Here is a 24,226-nt window from a genome sequence, read left to right as displayed (position 1 = left end):
AGACAACATGACTTGTAAAGACATAAGAGTGTGTTTTTCTTTAAGTATCTTGGTTAGAATAACTTTTCGATCACATATGGTGTATTCTCATGACTTCTTTGCATATCAGTCGCACGAATCCTATAATCCTTCTTTTCTATAATTAAATGTATCAGAAATAATACACGTACATTGTATATACATCGAAATAAATTTTGGTAATTGTGATAGAAGTTTTACTTATTTGAATGATAGTAAATGCATAGCATACCCGATCATTCACTTCCTCACCGGGCTTTCGAATCAAGATGTCTGAAACATAGACACTTTAATGGCTTGCATTGTCCAAAACTTCCGAATTATCCCCTTCCCAGATTCATCAAAAGCTGTAAAATGTAAAAAAGGGACTCTAAGGTAACCCTGTATTATGGAAGTATATTATATCCAGAAGTACGTTCATGGGAGGCCCAATGTTATACCTTTATGTTAGTTAAGGTAGGTGATCCTAGGTAACCAGATGTATGTTATATCTATATGTTTATTCCTGTGGGAGACCCTTGGTGGCCCAATGTTATATCTATATGTATGTTCCTATAGAGGGCAATGGGTAACCCAATTTTATTTCTATATGTATGTTCATTTTGGGGGACCATGAGTAACCAAATGTTATATCTATATGTATGCCTCTTTAGATTACCCTGGGTAACCCGGTGTTATATTTATATGTTTGCTCCTTTTGGGGACCAACAGTAACCAATGTTATATCTATAGAGGACCAAGGGTAACCAAATGTTATACCTATATTTTTGTTCCTGTTGGCGACTATTGGTAACCCGATGTTAAATCAATAATTATGTATGTTCCTACAGATAACCACTGGTAACCCAATTTTGAATCCATTTGTATGTTCCTATAGAGGACCATTGGTAACCCAATGTTATATTTATACGTATGTTCCTATAGGGGACCGTGGGTAGTCGAACATTGTATCTATATGCAATGTTCCTATAGAGGACCTTGGGTAGCCCAATGTTATATCTATATTTTTGTTCCTTTGGGGGATTATTGGTAACCAAATGTTATATCAATAATTATGTATGCTTCATTAAAGAATCATGGGTAATCGTAAATATTATTTCTATATGTATGTTCCTATAGAGGAACATTTGGAACCGCATATTATATCAAAATGTGTATTCCTATAGATGACCATGGGTAACCCAATGTTATATCGATATGTATGTTCCTATAGGGCACCATTGGTAACCCAATATCATATCTGTATGTGTTTTCCTATAGATGGCAATTGGTAACCCAATATTATATATATGTGTTTGTTCCTATAGGGGACCATTGGTAGACGAATATTATATCTATATGTTTGATCCTATAGATGACCATGGGTAACTCAATGTTATATCTATATGTATATGTTCCTGCAGATAGAATAAACACTGTCCTTTATCAGCTGTTTATAGCGATTTTATCTACTGAGAACCTCTTAAGAAGGAAAAAAGTTTCTCACTTTTATGAAAAAAGAATTGTTGAATAAAATCAATATGGTAGGTTTAGTTCTAGCCTATTGAAGAAAATATACACTAGCAATACATTCATATAATAATTGTATATCTGAATTGGGGTAGAAAGTGATAACTTTTCGGCAAAAAAAAATAATCTCAAATATGTTTAAATTAGTACGCAGTTATATGGTATAATTTGTTTGCTCTGGTCAATATTGAGCGACAGAAATATCCTCGTGAGATCGTTACTCATTAATTTTGTTTCTTTGCACGTGTTATTTTGGTTTTAGTTATTTTATGTTCTGTGTTGTGTGTGTCTGTTTTCCCTGGCTAGTCTTCATCCTTGGTTTATATTCTTTTGATTTTTGCTTGAATCTTGGTTCCCTTGATTACTCTTAAAATATTGACATAATTGTTGTTTTGTAGCCAAAGGTAATTGGTAATCATAAGTTGCTGGTGTCCATATAATCCGTCTTGTATGATCGCGCAATCTAACGTTTAGTTTAGGGTTGGTTGAGAAACAAGTAAATAATTGATTTTTAGCCAACAAAAATATTATTGCCTTATAAAAATAACTTTATACCAGTTCTAAATAATTCAATACTCAATCAATACGCAATAGATTCAATATAAATCTTTGGAGTTTCAGACATTAGGAATGTATTTACATGTACAATGTACTTTTACGTGTATATAACCTGTATATGTACACTGTATATAATGTGCAGTCCCCAGACTTGATGTAAAAATAATGGGTAGCTAATGGGACTATCCCAATCTAACAGATTCCTCAATACCAACTGTTGTGCAACAAAATATCGAATTTATGTACACTTGAAGTCCACACACATAATATATATGTACATGTATGGTGCATAAAATCCTAATGTTGATGATCTAAAGATATGTAAAGGGGAGGCTTTATTTAACTCTCGACTCCATTCTTTTTCCTCCAGCAAAATGAGAAGACATGTGGACAGTACTGAATTTGTGTTCTTAAAACATTGCAATTTGAAGAATCTGCCTACGTCCTGGACATTTTTTCATTAAAAATATTTAACAATTTAATTGGAAAAGAAATAATTTCAGACCAGCCTTAGAAACTGACAGTTAAAAACCCAAACCACTTATTTGCTTATTTGTATAGACCATTCCGTGGAGACCCCCTAGTTAAATGACTGCAGGGGCGGATCTAGACACTTTTAATGGTTGCCAGCCGTGGTTGCTAAGAAAAAAAAAGGGAGAAGCTAGGGCATTATTTGCAAATTTTTGTAAATTTTACCCATGAAAATGAAAAATTTTCCAATAAAAAGGAGGGATGCCTAGGGGGCCGGGATCCAGGAATTTATGAAAGGGAGGCGTAATTACGAGAACTTGTATTTATAAAAGAAAACCAGATTATGACGTCTTTAATGAATGAATATGAAACATTTTCATATTCAATGCAATATTTATCCGATGACGATAGTTAATTCGTTTCTGGAAAAAAGGGACATATATGTACGTCCATTACGCCTCACCTGCACCCATCAATATGGGAAGCACAGGCCCCACCCTGGATCCGTCACTGTGACCAACAAGTTGACTTATTTATCTGTCATGCATGCAAAAGGCAGTGCTGTTTGTTAAGACGTATCTGTTTTGTCAAGCTGTACATAATCATCTCACACATCTAGTCACGCGATAGTGTATTCATGAATGTGGTCACATAACTAATGTCCTTGACCACTGCCGGTGACCACAACCACGAGCCAAATTAAATGGTATGGCTGTACACAGAGGAAAACGTTTCGACGTTTTATACACCGTCCGTATAAGATCCCAAATGATAGCCATAAGGTTATGAAATCCCTCAGTCCGTCATGTATTATAAATACCACATATTTTGAATACAAACCGAATCTAACAGTTTTAAGTATATATGTCAGCACGAAACTACAATAACAACATATTTAGGAACTGTCAGCTGATGGTCACCGTCACTCATATCGTGCAATGGATTTATTAAAACTGCGTTATGAAAGATTTTTGGAGTATATCTTTGTCTTGACGTAATATGTTTAACTACAATCTTTCAAGTTGTTTAGTTCTTTATAGTGTTTAGTCTGTTTGTTTGAGTTCATCTAACAGTTTTTCGTTTTCTTGTTCTTATGCTGATAACGTTTTTTTAAGGTTTTGTTTTGAGGTTTTGCCGGTAACGCTAGTGTTGTCGAATATGGCACCACTTTGACTTTCTTTTCTGGAGAGGGTCCCGTTCATTTCATCGTCGGACATAACAGTTTTCCTCTAATTACAACTTTGAAAATTACATTCATATGATTAGTTTTGGGGGCAACGTATCCCCGTTGGCCTCTTATGACCAGTTTTTGCTTGTCCACAAGTCCTTCAAAACATTCCGAATGATATTTTTTAAATAAAGGTATCAAATTCGGCTTCAAATTAAAGAGAGCTACACTTGACTTGTAAGAGGCATAAAACCTAGTTAAACCCCCGAACAAATTAAACAAAATGACACGCCATTTCAACCCGATTTGCACCCCTGTGCAGGTCCGGGTGTCAAAAGAATAGGCCCGCAGCAGCACTAAACTTGTCGTAAAAGGTTACTAAATAGCCGGGGGCTAGGCGCTCTGCCTACAGAGTAACTGGGACGTGTGCCCCAGATGGTGGAATGGGGTACCCATGGCGTATTACATGCTGGGGTTGTCAGGCTATATTACGGAAAACCTGACCGCAAACCATAGTGGTGCACCGTGTTGGGAAAGATGCCACGTTCCTGGCACGTTAAAGAACCGTGCTGTGGTATTCAATAGGAGTAGGAACCTTTACGCTCCGCCACAGGATTGCCCGACCCTACCCATCCTTCCCTTTTTCTTGTGGCAATGAAAATTTGTTGACCCTATTATCCTTGTGTCCCATCCCTTTTTTCATTTCATCATCATTGTTTGATGTTCATTTTATCATCCCATTTCATCGCCTGAATATAGCTGAAATGTTGCTGCTCGGGCGTTAAACCCCAACAATCAAACAATCAATCAATCCAATCATTAACCCGATTTGCGTGGTTTTTATTCACAAAGATAGTCAAATTATCCACTAGAAGCAACGCTGTCTTAGCTTTATAATAAACAAAATGAAGGATGTAAGTGAAATACGGAAAGTGGTGTCTTTTTCAACTTTATTGTTTTAGTGTCTTTTAATTATTGAGTTCAGTAAAATTTTTAATCTGACCTGACCCAACCTAACACAAATGGTCTTATTTGGCTTCATAATTACTTTTCTGTTGGGGAACTTGCTTACGTCGGTGTTACTTTGCGAGGGATAAGAACTCGACGGGAGGGACCTTAAACAGACCAAATATACTTTAAGTTACATATTTTATCATGTAACCAGCTAAGTCAATATATACAATAATAAGGATTAATAAATGTACAACAATAAAGATTATATATAATTCAATTCATCTTTTAAACATTAAACATAATTAAACTGTATTCAGGATACAAACTTCCAAGACGGGAAAGGAGTCATGGCCATCGCCACTATACGTCACCTAAGTTACATGATGTCTCCATAGATGGTCTCCTTCCTTTCATAAAAAAACCTCTTGGACTTCATCACATTAGAACCAAACTTTATTCTATACCTCTCACTCTACTACACTCCCTTTACAAAACAAGTCTTGACACTCCTGTTTCTGACCCCACCTCATCATTATACAGACTTGTTACCATCATTTTGGATATTGGTTTCCACAGACTCTTTAAACCAGTTTGTGTGAAAAGTCAAGATGAAGAAAAACGATCATTTCTTCCACTACCGTTCGTCAACAAAAGTATAGATGCAATTAATTTGGCTAACATCCTCCATCACAAAAACGTTACCAACAAAATTCCCCCATATTTCAAAGACAAATCCATACCAAATATTTCATATTCCTATACTTCACCCATCGCATCCAAAATTTTCAATTATAAAAGGCTATTACAGAACCTCGAGATTAAGGACTTCAAGTCTAAACCACCTGACTGTTCTTGCAAAACCTCTCCATTCAAATATGGTCCTTCTGGTCACGTCGTTACGGGAGATTAAACCTTTATCGAAAACGAATCTCTGCGTAATATCCTTTCTAAAGGTCCCAAGTACCGTGAACCACGCTCCATAAATTGGAATTATAACTTTAAAGTTCTTATGGATGCCGTCGAGGACTATGCAAGAAAATGGATAAAACGAGAAGAAGACATTGATTCTCTGTCAGAGTAGTTGAAGGCCGTGAGGTCTTTAATTTTGAAACGAATGAAAGTTTTAAGTAGGTCAATGAGTGCCAAGGCTACATCAGTTTTTAAAGACCCCGATGTAGCAAAAACATTGTCTACTATACATGACAAGTATGTTGTCGTACCAGCAGACAAAACCCAAAACAAGATTGTTTTTGTCTGCAAAACGCTTTATATCCAATGTTTATTATCAGGTAGACATAGAAAATAATAGCAGTGATAAGACCTACACTGCTACCACTCTTTCCAAAGAAGACATTGTGGAAAACCATAGATCTGTACTATCCTCTTTTGGTCTCTCTACCAAGGACTATAATTGTGATTTACCTTCTATGTTATGCCAGAGCTTGCCGAAACTACGCAGACTTTTCGTATCGCACTAGAACTCTAACAAATAGGCTTCTGGAACAGGGTTATGTTGCTACAAGATTGAAGTCATCACTACAGAAGTTTTATGGTCGTCATCATGGACTCGTGGATCGTTATGGTGTATCCATCTGCACCATGAAAACTGATTTATTCAACGGGTCATGGTTTTCCTTTCCTCGTTTCGGACTTTTTATGAGCAACTCGGCGGGTTTTTCTAGAAAAGCAGAGGACGCTTACCCTACCGGTGCACCCGGTGCATGCTCCCAGTTTTTAGTGGAGTCTGAGTTGCTCATTTACTTTTGTTACGTTGTACGTATGATTTTAGTTACTTTATATTCTTTGTTGTGTATGTCTGTTTTCCATGTCTGGTCTTTGTATTACATTCTTTTGATTACCGCTATAACCTTGGTTCCCTTGATTACTCTTTGAGCAGTATTTTAATCTTTGAAATACTTATTTCCAAATATAAATAACTGAGTTAAATGCAACTTTTTCTAAGAAATGCTCTTATCTTTAAAATGAATGCTTTAACAAAATAAATTATGTTACAATCATACAAAATAAATACGCACCTTAAACAAACCAAAATTCACTTTAAGTTACATCTTTATTATTGTCACCAGCAAAGTCACAAGAGTACTTTTCGACCAACTTAAATAGTGAACTGTTCAATTGCCTAAAGCCTAAGCGTACATAGTCCAAAATATTGAATATCCGTATTAAAATTTTCCAACAAGTATTTTATTTCGTAAAGAACTAATACTTTTTAACCTTAAGAATTATGTAATATTGTTTTGATTTAGCAATACTAATTTTATATACCCGGAGGTTATCTTTAAAATATTTCCGATGAGTATTCTGATCTTAACTATCGCTTTTATGATTATCACTTTTGCCAATAAACAATATGAATCTTATTAATATATAAAATTGACATTGATCATTTAAGGAAATCATATTTAAAATATTATCGAAAATATAAATTAAAAATAGTACAGTATTTCTTAATTCTGAAGTTCTAATTTAAATCAACCTCTCATTTAAATACTAAAAATCTTCAGTTCATTTAATTCGTAATTTATACCGAAATTCCAACTTTATAGATGTATCAAATTCCAGAAACAAGGATCGTTTAACGTTGATACATCTTCTATATAGCGGAAACTGCGATACAAGGATTTAATCTCAGTTTCCGCTACATAGATGACTTTAATTTAACGGTTTTAAACATTAAATTTAACTTTATTGCAAAAATATGAATAATATGCGATATTTCATACACTACACACCAAACTACTGAATTACAGTACGCACACGGCTATACGGCAATTTTGCCATTTTCCATGATCGTACATTTCAGCTAATGAATACACTTTTTACGTTTACTTTTGGATATCTTCAGTGTTAAACATTGAGATTTAATTTCTAAACGATCTGATTCTATCAATATCAAACTTGAAAATGTTCCATACGGTAATACGAAAAATAGGGATTTAATTGATATTGCATCATTTTCTTCCGTTGTTACTCTCTATTTGGATATAATTTGCATTAACTTAACACATTCACGGTTGTTTCCGATTGATACAAAATCGCTAACATGGAATATAGTTTTTTATTGGGTGGTTTACATATATATAAAAAAAAACCAAACAAACATTTCCGCCTCTTGTCTATTGTAGATTTCTCATTGATGAATGTAGAGTGTAAGGCCAGAACTATGAATGCCTAAAAAATATTTTGACGGAAGTGGCGAAATTTATCTACAAGAAAGTAAATGATTAAGCAAGTGCGGAGGTGCGTTTCTGTCTTTTAATACGATATTGAGCTCCGTCAATCATAGGAATAGCCTAAAATCATATTAGTTTATAGTTGTTTGATCTTGATGTCCACAAGTAAGTTTTCAAACTAAACTTTGTTTTAAATTCTTTGCTGCACGCATCACAATTGAAACTTTTATTAGTTCATGAACTATTAAGTGATCATGAGAATGTGAACGTCGAATATAAATTGTTGGGCATTTATCACAACGTCTTTATTGCCATTACTGAAAGCGAAATACGCACCCAATGTGCATTATTTCTCGTTTAACACAACTATCATGACAATTTTTTTTTAAACATTCAATCAAAAATCTATATCCCATGTGAGCGCTTGAGTTACAATTGGAAAAAACCCTGAATGTGTTAAATTAATGCAAAATTATACCCACATAGAAAGTAACAATAGAAGAAAACGATACAACACCACCCAAGTTTTGGTACAAGTGTATGATACATTTTCAAGTTCGATATTTATAGACTTAGATCGTGTTTATCAAAAGTAAACTTAAAATGTCTATTCATTAGCTGAAAGGTACGATCATGGAAGAATGGTAAAAACGGAGCTCAAGTAGTTTCCTTTTTGTCCTATATGTTCTTTGTTGTGTATGTCTGTTTCCATGTCTGGTCTTTGTCTGGTCTGATTACATTCTTTTGATTACCGCTATAACCTTGGTTCCCTTCATTACTCTTTCACATTCGGATACAATATTGGAAGAGTAATCAAGGGAACCAAGGTTATAGCGGTAATCAAAAGAATGTAATCCAGGGACAAAGACCCGACATGGAAAACAGACATACACAACAAAGAACATAAAGTAACTAAAATCATACATATAAAGTAACAAAAGCAAATGAGCAACTCAGACTCCACCAAAAACTGGGAGCATGGACCAGGTGCACTGGTAAGGTAAGCGTTCTCTGGTTTTCTAGAAACACCCGCCGAGTTGCTCATAAAAAGTCAAGTCCGGGGTAGACAAACGAGGAAAGGAAAACTATGGCCTTTTGAATAAATCAGTTTTCATGGTGCAGATGGATACACCATAACGATCCACGAGTCCATGATGATGACCATAGAACTTCTGTAGTGATGACTTCAATCTTGAAGCAACATAACCCTGTTCAAGACGCCTATTTGTTAGAGTTCTAGCGCGTACAAAAAGTCTGCGTAGTTTCGGCAAGCTCTGGCATAACGTATGAATTGTGATATGAACACTCCATACGCAGGTGCTGAAGGGATGTTGCCACAGATGAAAGGAAAGTTGACAATTCTGAATGAAAACTCATCACGTTTGTCGTAAAGTTTGGTCAATAGTTTTCCTTTACCATCGATTTCTAAGTGTAGGTCAAGATAAGAGGCTGACTTCACAGTGTCTGTAGTATCCTTTATCTCAAGTTCTTTTGGGTAGATGCGATGTATTAAACCCCAAAATTAGGATTGTTTAAAGATAATACGTCATCTATATAGCGGAAACTGAGATTATAGGATCTAGCCAAACGATATTCTTTCTTTTTGATCAGGTCAGCTATAAAGTCAGCCTCATAAAAGTGAAGGAATAGGTCAGCAAGTAAAGGAGCGCAATTTGTTCCCATTGGAATGCCGACCGTTTGTTGAAAAACACATCCACCACACTGGACAAATATGTTGTCGATTAAAAATTCCAGCATTTTGTAAACATCTTCCTCTGTATATTTGGAAGATGATTTGGAATTGTTTCTTACAAAGTATGAGGAATCTCTACCAAGAACTATATATTTGTGTCTAGGTTTACCATCTTTTTTGGAAAACAACGATGTATAATGTTTTTAAGTCGGGACTTTTACTGAGTATGGGGAATAGAAGTATACAGTGTTGAAAAATCATAGGTTTTAATGCTATTATATTCAGATAATAGTCTTGAACTAATTGTTTCCAAAAGATCTTTCGAATTTTTCCGGATCCATATTGAATTAATACCACTACGGAAGTAACTAGTGTTGTTGTAGGACTGCAAACCCTCTTTGACTTTAGTGAGTATAGAAGTTAAAAGTTTTGAAAGAGGTTTGGTGGTACATTTTGCAGATCCAGCTATGAAACGTTGTTTGTATGGATTCTTGTGAAGTGTAGGAATCCAGTACATAGATGGTAAATCAGAATCATCGTCCTTGGTAGAGAGACCAAAAGAGGATAGCACAGATCTATGGTTTTCCACAATGTCTTCTTTGGAGAGTATGGTAGCAGTATAGATCTTATCACTGCTATTATTTTCTACATCGACCTTTGATAATAAACATTGGATGTAAAACGTTTTGCAGACAAAAACAATGTTGTTTTGGGTTTAGCCTGCTGGTACGACAACATATTTGTCATGTATAGTAGACAATGTTTTTGCTACATCAGGGTCTTTAAAAACTGATGTAGCCTTGGCACTCATTGACCTACTTAAAGCTTTCATTCGTTTCAATATTAAAGACCTCACGGCCTTTAACTACTCTGACAGAGAATCAATGTCTTCTTGTCCTCGTTTATCCATTTTCTTGCATAGTCCTCGACGGCATACATAAGAACTTGGAAATTATCATATGAAACATCTCAAAGGTGATTTTTACAAATAAAATATTTTAAATTCAAACAAATCATGAAGCAACTAATGAAGAAGTAATTTGGGAGGGGCTAAATGTTCATTTCAACATTCATTTCCTCATTCCCCATTTTAGGCGGCACAAGGATGGGAATCGTCACAATCGAATTGGGATGGGTCAGATATCTCATTTCAACATTCATTTACTTTTTCGTCATTTTAGGTCGCACAGAGTAAGGGATGGCTGCAATCGAGTGGAGAGGGGTCATATATCTCATTCCAACATCTGTTTTATTACAGTTGTCATTATTTATATGTGTACTAATTTACGACATCATCAAGCTTAAATATCCTTCCCTAGTCACATGAGATTTATTTCCTTCCATTCATGTTATTTATAAAATTTATGCATAAATGTAGGTGCACGGTAAACTTAATATTGTTATCATTCAAGATAAATCTTTTAAATCAATTAATGATAAAGACTGAATTACTCCTTATTTAAATAACACTATAATAATGACGTTGAAAACCATAGCACTTTCCGTATATCCGTTACTTCCTTCATTTCGTGCATTATAAAGCTAGAATTCCACAAAATGAAGGCTGAGATTGATTTGGGATTGTCACTTGAACCATTCGTAAGAAGCAAGCGTTTTCATATTTGGACATTAACTTGACTATAAGTGAATGAATCTCTTTGAAATTGTACCACGTGTTGAACCAAAACGGAAAGATTGGGATTAGTTATGAAGGAAACAATAGTTTTAAAGACAAACAACTCTGAGTTCCTTCTCTGGCAACACCAGTCTTTGTCCACACTTGTAATAACTTTAAAAGTTTTAACTTCACACCATTGCCACTTCATAGGTTTAAATAAATGAGTAACTTATAAAACAATTCTAAGATGGACTCAAAATGGCATCAAAATATTAAGCAACACAGGATCTAAAAAGGATGGGGATGGAACGTGGAACCCCTATGAAATCGCTAATTTTCAAAATTGTTTAAATTTTGTAAATTTAACGCCATTCAAGTATTCAGAAAGGAATATAGTTCAATATATAATCTTGCATAATAACTACCTAGTTTAGTGTTATCAAAATACTCAAAATGATTTTATCAATCATATTTTTTTTGGTTAATAAAAAAAATGTCACCCACATTCATGAATCTGTGGAAAATCCTTTTTAGCTTGATGACCTCTCGTTACCTGCCAAACTATGGACTAAATATGCATATACGCTATTTATATACATGATATAATGTTATTCTTAACATTCCATTCTTTAAATGTATATATACATGTGCATGTATATAATTATGACTTATTGTCAATACTGACTGTTTTTTAACGTCCTTGACTGTCCTAAATTTTAAAAACTAGATCTTCAAGTTACCTGGAGGACATTAAATTAAGGAAGATATTTGAAAGGTAAGGTGAAAATAATACGTGATTTAGCGACAATAAATATATATCACTATTAAAAACAGAAGACATTATTAAAGTTAATTGCAAATAACAATACTGAGAATTATGAGGCAATCGTTCACAAACGATTGCAAAAGCTTTTCGAAAAAAAAAAAAAAATCCCAACACATATTCCTTAAAATTATTTAAATATGAAGCACAAGTTAAAGTAACTGATTATTTTAATACTGCCAATTTATTTATATTTTTTGCTTTTTTAAATTATCTGTAGGAAAGGATTTCATTTCGTTTCTTTGAAAAACAGAGACACATTTATCTAGATGAAAACGTAACATGATGCATTTATTTAAGAAATCTTTCAATTATTCGTGTGAGGGAGAGATTTTTAAATGATATTCAAGCGTATGTATACAAGTCATTATCTAACATCAACTCTAAAGAGCTTTTAGCCGAGGGTAAAATTATATCCATATATTAAATTATATAAGCAACCCGCATGGTAACCAGGCTTATGGGAGAAAGAGAGTTTATTATTCAAAGCTGAAAATCGATGATGAGTCTGGAAATTTTTGGGTTTGAATCTGAGAGTGTCTACATCGTGATAATAAGTATTACTCCTTAAACGATCTGCTTCATAGAAATGGAACTTCGTTTAATTGCGATGTACGAAAGGAATAAAGTCAGGGCCTTATATTTCTGTGAGGGACCACAATGTCGAGAAAAGAAGCGAAACGAAACGCTTTCCATTCAGGAATTAGTAATAACGCAATGTATGAAATCCAAGATGCCCAAAACGAAACTTTCATATTTCATTTCTTTTCGTTTTAACACTAATCTTTCCCATTTTACACCTAAAATTTCTAGAAAGAAGAGGCTGCTATGACGGTGTCAACATACGAGAGCCGAGCTTAACATTTAGTATATTACGAACTTGAAATTAATGTTCATTACTTTGACCCGAACGAGCGTGGGGTAAAATAAAAAAAAAACAAAGCAAACACAACAAAACCAACCAAACAAACACAAATAAATGAAAAGAAAACATAACACAGAAATGACACAAACTTGGCAAATTGTTGAATTATTGCTATGAGTTTGTTTTAATGTATTAAATGACTCAATAGATTTATTACTAACCTATGGCAAGGAGTTAAATTTAGATGCTATATATAAATTCTTGCGTATGGTAAAGCTCATGAGTTTTGTAAAAGATTAGAATATGGATTATTACCAAGGTTCTTGATTTTTATTTGTAATAAACCATCGTTATCATTTGGTTTCATGTACGAACATTCAGCACCTTCACTCTTTTGTCATTTATTTTTCGCTAGATTCTCTATTTCATTAAATCCTGTAGTATCAATGTCTTGATATTTAATAAAATATCATCGGTTAACGGAGAAGATATTCATCTATATCTGTCTATCTACGAAAATGGTCAAAACAAGTTAACATTTATTTTTAATCCTATACAAAAATATCATAAATGTTGTTTCTTTTCATTGTTGTATATCAATGACTACATGTATTTAATAGATTGATTGTATGTTGTTACTCGTATACACTGTGCGGTATCTCACCAAACAGTAAATCTCACTGTGTGTAATTCAACTTATATTGAAAAATTGACAGTACATGCATTCTGGCATATACACATAGCAAAAATATAAATCTTTAGAGCTTCAGACATTAAGAATGTACTTACATGCACAATGTACTTTTACGTGTACATAACCTGTATATGCATGTACATTGTATATAATGTACAGTCCCCAAACTTGATGTAAGAGTAATGGGTAGGTAATGGGATTATATATATTATATATCATACATAATAACACCTAGATGAACTGTCCCGTACTACCATACATCGTGTATTAAGTTACAGCCCTAGATTAATCCTACGAGGAGGAATGACCCGGCCAGCGAAAGATATGTAAACGTATAGAAATGTCTGAAAAATTCCCAACGATGTTAGAACTGTCAAATTTGCGAAGCCAATTTTTGTCGTTCCCTCCGAGGGACTCGAACTCGTACCGCTGTGACATCTATGACAATACCGCATGCACAAAGTCCAGCGCCCCAGAACGCTCGGCCAGCTAGACTATATATTTTATATAAGTATATCTAATCAAATCTAAATTTCACCCCAACTCTAGAATCGATTCGAGGTTATAACATACATGAAAAAGCGCTAGTGTAAATTACAGATTTAGGAAACTCTAGTCATGTTTTATTTTATACCGATACATATATAAACTGTATACAAGTATATCATTCTGACGAATATATATATATATACAACGTCTCAGAATGTGACGACTCTATTCACTACACTGCTCCATCGGATCAAATTGATACAAATTTATTTGTTGTGACATGCATTATTAATTTGATCCTCTATCCTACATAATAACACCTAGATGAACTGTCCCGTACTACCATACATCGTGTACTAAGTTACAGCCCTAGATTAATCCTACGAGGAGGAATCACCCGGCCAGCGAAAGCTATATTCTATATAGCCTAGCTGGCCGAGTGGTCTAGGGCGCTGGACTTAGTGCAGGCGGTGTTGCCATAGATGTCACAGCGGTGCGAGTTCGAGTCCCGCGGAGGGAACGACAAAAATTTGCTTCGCAAATTTGACAGTTCTAACATCATTGGGAATTTTTCAGACCTTTCTATACGTTAACATATCTTCCCTGTATCAATTTGATCAGATGGAGCAGTGTAGCGAATAGAATCGTCACATTCTGAGACGTTATATATATATATATACATACATACATATATATATATATATATATATATATATATAGAATGAGAGTCCTGCGGTGGTACATACATATTTTAATTACTACTGTGATCATTATATAAGGTTTTACTTACTTTTAAAAGTAGAGACATGATTTCATGAAAACGCTGTCGACTATGGTAATGAAACAACAAAACTTACCTTTCTTCCAAATACTGGTTTACGAAAGAGAGAGAGAGAGAGTTAGGGGATACCGCGGGGTTTATTTCATCCGTATTTTCATTTTAAAAAGTTGCTATTGTAATAATTATATAAAATGTTTGGCTTACTTAAGTTCACGAACAAATACTAGCCAAGGACGTTAAGAATTCCCTTAGTCGGTCTTGATGACATATTATAAATACCACATGAGTGCAAATTACATATTGAGTATATATTGTTAGGACGAAAATTACACCATGTATAGAAACAGTCAGCTGATCGTCAGCTCACTCATATTGTACGTTTAACTAGTTAACACTGCGTTACGAACAATTTATTTGCGGTATTGTGGTTAACAGCCACCAAGACAATTAATTATATTCTGAACCGATCCGTGCAACAAAAATTGCGATCGGTCATCGATCATCGATCAGTTTCCTGTCAGTCGTCGATCCGTCAAACCGAACCAATAAATTGGTGATCGCATCACGTGACCACAGAGCGGTCAATGTATTTAAGGGCTTTTGTTGTTTTCTTTGTCAGTTTTACCTATAACCTTGGTTCCCTTGATTACTCTGTTACACATATTTACATAATGTAATAGATTTAAACATCAACATATACTTTTATATTAATTTCTTTTGTTTTAAACAGATTTTACGGTCACCGGGGTCATCAATCCATCAGCGATCAATCAGTCAAAATGCGAAAATCATTACGCTGATAAAAAAAAAAACTAGAAATTACTGTTGAAAAAACAATAAGTTATGGAGAAAATATGTACATGTATAATAACTAGAATATCGACCCGTCAAATCGTTCCTCGGATCGGTTTAAGGACTGTATAGTGTTATTTGTAAAACTAGACCATGTGTTCTCATAGTGCTTTTTTCTCATATATTTAAAGAAAATGCAGCATTTTGTAAGGTCTTTTTTTTCTTTGGTTTTCAGATTTACAAAAATACAATTACAAATAGAATAAAATTTGCAATTTTGATGTTTGCTTGCAGATAATTTAATAATATTTAAGCTCACGAAGAACAAAGGTGATATTGTTCTGATACACATATAATTCTGTATATTACAGAGCTGAACGTTATTTTTCTTCCAGATGAAAAGATACACTTAGACCCGTTTACCATGTATATATACAGCTATTGTTTAGTATTGAATCAAATAGTAAGTTGAAATATTTGTAGTTTAAATTCATTATCAACGGTTAAATATATCAAGTATAGAGATTCATCCAGCGTAGCATGATACAATCGTGACTAGTTTCATTTGGGGCAATTTTGGACACAATATTATCAGTTGTTGCCACCTTTCAATATGAGGACTTACAGTTCATTATGGATACAACAACTGGTTTCAGAACAATATTGCACACACTTTAAAATACATTTAAAGTTGAAAGTTCTGCTTTAAGGATCTTCATCAAATCCTTTAAAAAGAATCATCAAAACAAAAAAAACACTAAATGATTAAAAGCAAAATACCAGGTGGCTCTACTTTCTACATTTTTGAGGTTCTCGCTTCACCTGTTTAAAAAAGTTAAAGAAATAAAATTGTTTATTCAATTATCTTTTACAAGTTACACGCATGATTGCTGTTTTTTTTATTTTAAGGTACTTACTTATGCATCAATAACATTACCTTTCAAATGTCCACCGGCTGTTTTATGGAAACGAATAGCAGCGAGTTTTCCATGTGGAGAAGACCTTCGATACCATTGTTTGCTAGATGCATTTAGCTCAAACGGAACCTACAATGTATATATCGAAAAATGTTACAGACCGCACAACTACATAGGTGTATATTGTGTATAGTGTTTGTCTATTATTCCAAAAGGAACAAATTGGGCTCCTCTTTTTGCCTATATAATTCTTCACTCTTATGATACTGATCCTAAAGCATTTCTGATCTGATGCAAAATAAGGAACTTCGTTCAGCCGGATCCACTGATCTCAATTTCCGCTATACACATGCAGATGAGGTATTATCGTGCAACAATCCTAGTTTCGGGGATTTTATACATTGCATCTGCCCAAGAGAACTAGAGATTAAAGAATCTTTAATCTATCTTCATATTTGTTCTAAATCTTTAGAATGTGTTGTTATGTGTTTAGTATATGTGTTTAGTATGGCGTGTATGTGCACCCAATCTTGCCATTCGGACATAATAATGTCTGAACAGATATTTCTTTGTTTCACGAGAAAATAATTAATTCAAATGATACGAACATGTTAATTAAAAAATGAAGCTTTAAAAAGCCTTTTAATGTATTATATTACAGATTGACGTCGGTTAAATGTTAATAATACATAAACGAACATTTTTTCCTATAGGAAAAAGGCACGTCATAAGTGGGTATCTTACAGCTGATGAGTGTCAGTCAACCAGATTCTCACCGTTTATATTACCTTCTAACGAGGGATCAGAATGTCCATTTTATAAATCTCTTTGTACTGAGGACGGACAATTAACAGTCTTCAATGGTTCTTCCCGTGAAGACCAGGCCTGTCGTTGCGACTATAGAAAGAGCTATGATTATGTGATCAAACCACAGAACCAATGTCGCTGCCAACCTTTCACTGAAGATTGCTCTTGCTATATTAGAAATTGTCCTATAGGACAGTTCCTGTCACAAGGTAGATATTATAACAGTTATTATTATGTTCAGAAAAATTAAAGTTTCAAAACCTATTCCATTTATGTCTGGTATTTATCTCTGGATTACATTCTTTTGACTACTGCTATAACCTTGGTTCCCTTGATTGCTCTTAAATTGAAACTGTCATCAAAGGGTTGAAAGAAAATTTTGAAAATATAACAAAAAATTAGGGGGATAAAGTTCTTGATACGATTGCTATGAATCTGTAAAAAATGTGACGTCGAACGTGTTTTTTTTTAAACAATGATTGTCATCGCAAATATACTTTCTGTTTGCACCTTTTAGATTACAAATGTAGAATACATGGAGAAGAAATAGAGCCAGTTTGTGGGACGTTGTTTCTAACTAATGAAAGCGTTTATGAAAGGTATGAACAATTATTAGTGGAACGGCTTAAGTGTGAAAAATTAAATTTTAATGCACCGGAGGAACACACACCTAATTTATACATCATTTGAAAGAAAATTATTTCTACTTTAAAATAAAACTTGTCGTAAAAGTGGGAGGTGGTCCAGTTTTCTGCAAAATGGGGGTAAAATGGGTAGGGGTAATTTTATGAAAAAATAAAATGCTTTTATAGATATAATTTTCAAGATAATGGAAGGGCATGAAAATGTCCTTATTTAATAATCGTGAACAACAACTATAATGAATTGAATGCAATAGTCAATGTTTTATATATGACGTAATTTAAAATCATATGATGACGTTTTACGACACCACTCAAAATAACTAATTTTTTAACTAAAACATTCGTTTTTTTACTACCCCGTTCGTCAAATGGTTGTAAAAGGTAATGGATTTGTATATTTACTCTGTATTTAATTTGTGTAACTAAAAAATAATGGACTAAGACGACAGAATTGTTAAAATTATGCATTTTAATACAAGGTCTTTGTTTCGACAACTTTGACAATTTAAATAAAATCAAGAAATGAATATAGAAATAAATGGAAAAAAGTAGTTCGAGGTCTTTAGACAAGTTTTTGTAACTTAACTATGACATATTCTTCTTTAAGGTATACCTAATTTAAAATTAGAAAAAAGGGGTATGAATGAGAAACAAAATGTTATTTTGATAGATATTGTTTATATATAGATTATTCTGTACTGGTTCAGCATTTTTCATTTTTCATAATGCATAGCACACACTAGTTGACGGTCAGGCTTTTTGTTTTTTTTTTAAATCGTATAACCTGAAAACCAGCAATAAGATGGGATCTCCGATCCACTACCTGGGGACGCGCCGGGTCGCCATGTGGCTGAGCATTGTGTGGATACACACATCCCTGATAAGTTTTCAAATCAAAAATATTATTTACAAAGAAGCAAAATAGAGTTAAACAATAAAGCTACATGCATATCATAAAACAAAACCAAAAAAAAAAAATGCAAATGACAAAAATTAGAAACATGCAAAATAAATTTATCTAAGATATGAAAAGCTGCATATAGGTAACAAAAAAGTACCACAAATTATAAAACCAAAGTAAATCAGCATCTTATAAACTGTAAAAATAAAACTGTGACAACGAAACTAAAACAAATATCAACACATATATCATAAGACAGCATAAAATGACTTTATTTGACTGACGTATGCTAGTGATAAACAACTATGAACAAGGTTTAATGGAATAGCAAAACACAAATACAAATTTCATATAAACACAGAATAAACAACTATTTACAAAGTTATTTAAAAGACATGAGCAAGTTAAAAATATAAAATCAGGAAAAATATGAGTCATTTGCTATATAATTCTATAATAAGAGTAAAAGTACCTTTGCATATGACTATGAGAAAAGAATTATGTAGTTGAGAGACTAAAGACCATACAAACCAAAATAAATACAAGTGAAAACTATATATAAAAAAAAAGTAAGAGAAGACTGCAAAACCATAGAAAACAACAGTCTGTCGAGCATACAAAAAAAAAGACTTAAGTTCATGTACACAATGATTTTTTAAATCATCATCTAATACATTTACATGTGTGTGATCATTGTAACATAGATCTGAAACTTGAAACTTGGGCGTAAATCTGTGCATGACAAACTTTGTTCAAAACATACACATTCCCGACTATACACCGATTTTCCTTTACAAGTGCAAACATGATCTTGTAACTAAAAAGTCACTAGTCATAATCCCTTAAAAATACAGGTTTTAAACCAAATTTCCATTCTTTCCATCCATATTCAAGAGGTGAATGAATGATCATATGAGGCTTATGGGAATTCAACCAAACTGTTTTTTATACAAAGTTCGCGAGACTTGTTGCTTAAAAGGTGCCTTTGAAGGTGGAAGTCTGACTACGGTCGATTCCTTCAGTGTTGTTTGTCTCGTACGTAATTTTTTAAAATTATCATGCGACTGGTGTGACTTTCCTTTCCGGTCATATACATGTGTCACAAACCTACGGCTTACATATACTGCTTCGTCTAGGTCTACGGTAGGCAGGTTAAATAAATCAATGAATAAATCATGTTTTTTATCATTGACTTCTTTCCAATACTATATATCGAAGAAGTGATGTTGCAACCAGTTAGGGAATGAGCCGCAGGAAGAATTTTACAGATGCTAGATTTCAGTGAGCTACATATTTTATGTACTGGTATATAACGTCTATAGTGTCAGATATTGGTAATAACCCCTGTTTGTAACCAAAGTTCTTGTGTGTTTGTCATTCTAGGGATGTAATGGACTAACAGAACTAAAACGTCAGTGTCAGGAGATCTCACAACTGTACGACCATGTATATTTTTTCTCCTTATACAAACTATTCCTAGGGACTTCAAGGGTAGATTTAAGATGTCGCGTTTCAAAACGCACAATAAAACCCAAACTAGATTAGATAAATCTTTCCCTACAGAGTCAGAACACAATTGAATAGATGTATACACATTTTCTCGTATAGGTGGTTCAGCTTTCTCTCTGTTTTTTTTTGTATGGCAGACAACTAATAAAGGAAATAACATTTTTATTCACCGGTAAGGACTTATCACTTCCACCCCCAATTTTTTTAGAGTCTGGACAATATTATGAGCCTGGAATACGGCTCAAGCCATTGAGTGGAATGCGTCTTCTGCATCAATAGTTTCTGTGTTAATGTCAATGTTATCTGACCCTTCTTGTATCAAACAGCCGCTTGAAGTGACATTTGTCAGACCATTTGAAATATAAACACCGCTGCATATGTTTTGAACCTCGTGATTTGCTAGACTTGTAAGGCAACGTCTTGAGAACAGTAAAAACCATTGGAGTTTAAATTATCGACCAACTGTCTTGAACCAAAATCATTATAGATATGAAGAGCTAGACCTATATGAAATGGGGTGAAAGAACATTTACCAAGGGACACCAAAGTCTCTGTTATTCAAGACATTTGCGCAATTTTTCAGATGTCAACCGTCTAGGCTGACATGCAGACAAAAATGATTTTTTATTTATCGGCCATGACACAAATTATGTAACGCTTAGTGGCATAGTCTCAATTGCAAGTAAAATTCGATACAACTTGTTGCAGATGTGAAGCTTTTCTATGTCCAGGCGAAAATTTTCAGCTGCTTTATTGAAAATTTGTTCGTCATTATCTGCGCCGAATACGTCCATTTCAATTCATAAGCAGCTTTAATTGCATCTACAACAGAAATATCACTACTATAAACAATGTTTGACTTACCTTGATCCTGTTGAGACTGTATTACGATAGAATCTCCAAAATGGTTTAGCAATCGTTTCTTTTAATTTAAATGCGTATGACTGTAAACTCGCTCTTTTGGTAGATTTGATTTGAATTTTTCCAATAAAGTTGAAAGTAAAAATGCCTTTTATTGTCTATCAGGTCTTTTATCAGGTTCTTAAATGCCTGATTATGGTCACATATGTCATCTACAGTTTCGTCCTGGATTTTAAGTAAATATTTGGTCATACACCCAGAATGATATATTGCACTGGCTCTAAAATGCTCATATAAAACAATCGACTCTATTATGAAATAAGACTTTGCTGCAAGCAATGTATTGTCAATTATCTCTTGTGATTCCACTTTTGGAGCTTTTTATCTTTTTCTTTGTAAGTCTTGTTCTTACACAAGAAACATCTGCTCCAATCAGACCTTTTTTCTACACCTACTGAGGAAATATTTATATCTCTTTTTTCTGTACCGTTGTTTTGTTTGGTCATATTTATCACAACTAAATTTTGTAAAACGTAAGTTTTGTTGGCTAGAATAAGATTTGAAGCAAGAATGGTGGTACAAACTGTCAAAGTTGATGTCTTTTAAACTATGGACTGATTGTAGCTCTTGTAAAATCAAGGAAGCTGTATCATCCTTCGGAATTTCTAGAGCATAAATTAATGTGTTTTACTTTTATTGGTAAATATGCACTATTTTTCTGGAGTTTAAATTTGGCAAATTTTGCATTCTTCCCATCTGAATGATACTTTGCTGCGTTTGCAAGTGCTTGGTTCTGGTTTAATTGGACTGACAAGGTCTGCCATTTCAAAGATTCAAACAAAAGTATTTTAAAAAAATTTCTTATGTATTGAAGAATGTCTTAGGAATAGTATATCTAATTTCTCAATTCAAGATATTTTTTATTAGAAATAATCAGTAAAAAGGATAAAGTTAAAGATCATAAATAATTAATAACACATTTCAATGACGATTTTCTTTGTTTGTTTTTTTTTTTTTAATTATACAACTAAACGGTAAATCCTAAACCTTTATTTCATAAAAATGACGAAAACAACTTTGAGTGAGTTTTAACATTAGCAAGAAAAAAAGTACAAAAAAAACCTGAAAGTTGAATTTTGAATAGAATTTTGTCGTTCTTTAACATCGTTTATCAAAAATAGACTAGTTTAAAGGAGGTCATATCAAACTTTTACGCATTCTTTTGTAGAATATTAATTTGTATATTCCTTCATGTCTTCGTTGGCAAATATTTTTTTGTCCGATTCTGTGTCAGAAGTCTCGAGTAAATTATCAAATTTGAACAAGGCCTGTATTATCTGACATTGTATATTATTCTTAGCTTTAGTACAGACACGTATTACATTAAAATTGCGCACAAATTTGACAATGAAAGTGAATTTTACAAAATTGGGCCAAACGATTTTTTTACGACAAGTCTTAAAATTATCTATAATATAGCCTTGACAAATTTGAAACGTTCCACGTGTTGTTTGATGAGTAAAAATAAAGCCCTTTCCCCGTGTTGACCGCTACCACTATATGTTCTCGCTTATTTACGAAAAACATACTTAAAAAAGAAAACTGAAGTTGTAAGTCAACTGATTCGTTTCACAACAGTATGATTTATATTCATATCAAACGCATATTAACATGCGATAAATTCTTTTACAGTGGCAAAAGTTTTGTCACTTCATTTGAGTTATATCAAACAATTGATATAAAATCTGAATAGTGAACATGATTATATTGGGTTCTGCATTATTGTAGCATTGTCGTATATGTGCACTTATTCATCCAAATTAATTAACCCATCTCATCTTATTCCGTATATGGTTGTGTTCTCTGCAGCGAGCTTGATTATTATCAAACATAGTATTCACATACATTTGTATGAACCTTGTCAACTTAAAAAATATTTATTTTCGTGTGGAACATCTACTTTGTTTGAAATTTCCACCTTGATTCTACACATCAATCTGGAAGATCTTGTGATATCTCGTGTGTCAAAAACATTCTTTATCAGTATTTCGTGCCATGCCTATTCTCACTTTTGTTCTTCTTTGTATTGTGATGTGATGTTTCATCCTTGTATAAATCTGCAGACATTAGCCTGTTGCTATTGCATTTTGTTTCAAGAAACACCCAAATGGGTAATGATGTAACAGCTTACAGAATTGATATAGGCTAGTATTTACACTAAAACATTGCTTCATAGCAACTCGGCGGGTGTTTCTAGAAAAGCAGAGGACGCTTACTCTACCCGTGCACCTGGTCCATGCTCCCAGTTTTTAGTGGAGTCCGGGTTGCTCATTTACTTTTGTTACTTTGTATGTATGATTTTAGTTGCTTTGAGTTCTTTGTTGTGTATGTCTGTTTTCCATGTCTGGTCTTTGTCCTTGGATTACATTCTTTTGATTACCGCTATAACCTTGGTTCCCTTGATTACTCCAGCAAAAGAGTCAGATATTCATAGGTTAAGCTTATTCTCAATTGTCTTACTTTACATGTACATGGTGTAAGATAAGCTAATGAACCTTACAGTGCGAAACAGTCTACGACTGTTCATACTATATATTGGAATGAATCGAACAAATGGTGATTAGCACTTTATTCGATTTATTCTAATGAATATTTCCTTCACTTTTTACCTGATTATATTAATATACTCTCAAACGACGTCAAAGAAATTCCCGGTCCTCAGTAAACAAGATATCAGATTTTTTCTTTGGAATGCAAGGAGTGTAAGATCAAAATAACATTACATAGAATCTGTTGTTACGATTCATTAGTCATTTACGTAACTGAGACTCATCTAGAAAATAACACTGCTACTAATGATGTCATTCTTCAAAAATATAGGGCTTTTTAAGAAAGAATAAGAATTGTTTCGGGGTGGTGTTCTTGTTTATGTAAGTTAACAGTTATCTGTGCAGGGTAGA

The 24,226-nt window shown here is 33.6% G+C and overlaps 1 protein-coding gene across 21 annotated transcripts in view; it reads left to right on the top strand.

Annotated features, from left to right (window-relative positions):
* LOC148628720 (uncharacterized) overlaps positions 1-24,226 on the top strand; it is a 69,043-nt gene that overhangs the window by 9,731 nt on the left and 35,086 nt on the right. For 18 of the 21 annotated variants that reach the window (XM_088593248.1, XM_088593256.1, XM_088593172.1 and 15 more), the window contains exons 2-5: positions 16,023-16,090; positions 16,537-16,720; positions 17,258-17,560; positions 17,869-17,950. In XM_088593248.1, coding sequence (XP_088449374.1) covers positions 16,023-16,090; positions 16,537-16,720; positions 17,258-17,560; positions 17,869-17,950 — 637 coding nt within the window. Of the gene's footprint in view, positions 1-7,824; positions 7,940-11,678; positions 11,959-16,022; positions 16,091-16,536; positions 16,721-17,257; positions 17,561-17,868; positions 17,951-24,226 lie in introns of those variants that run through there. The other 3 variants (XM_088593153.1, XM_088593146.1, XM_088593163.1) reach the window with 2 other exon arrangements.

The sequence above is a fragment of the Perna viridis genome, chromosome 1, assembly GCF_037379345.1.
Source record: "Perna viridis isolate PV_CMFRI_1.1 ecotype Kerala chromosome 1, ASM3737934v1, whole genome shotgun sequence".
Classification (NCBI taxonomy): Eukaryota; Metazoa; Mollusca; class Bivalvia; order Mytilida; family Mytilidae; genus Perna; species Perna viridis.
The sequence above is the reverse complement of the archived record's forward strand: the minus strand, read 5'-3'. Positions and strand labels throughout refer to the sequence as shown.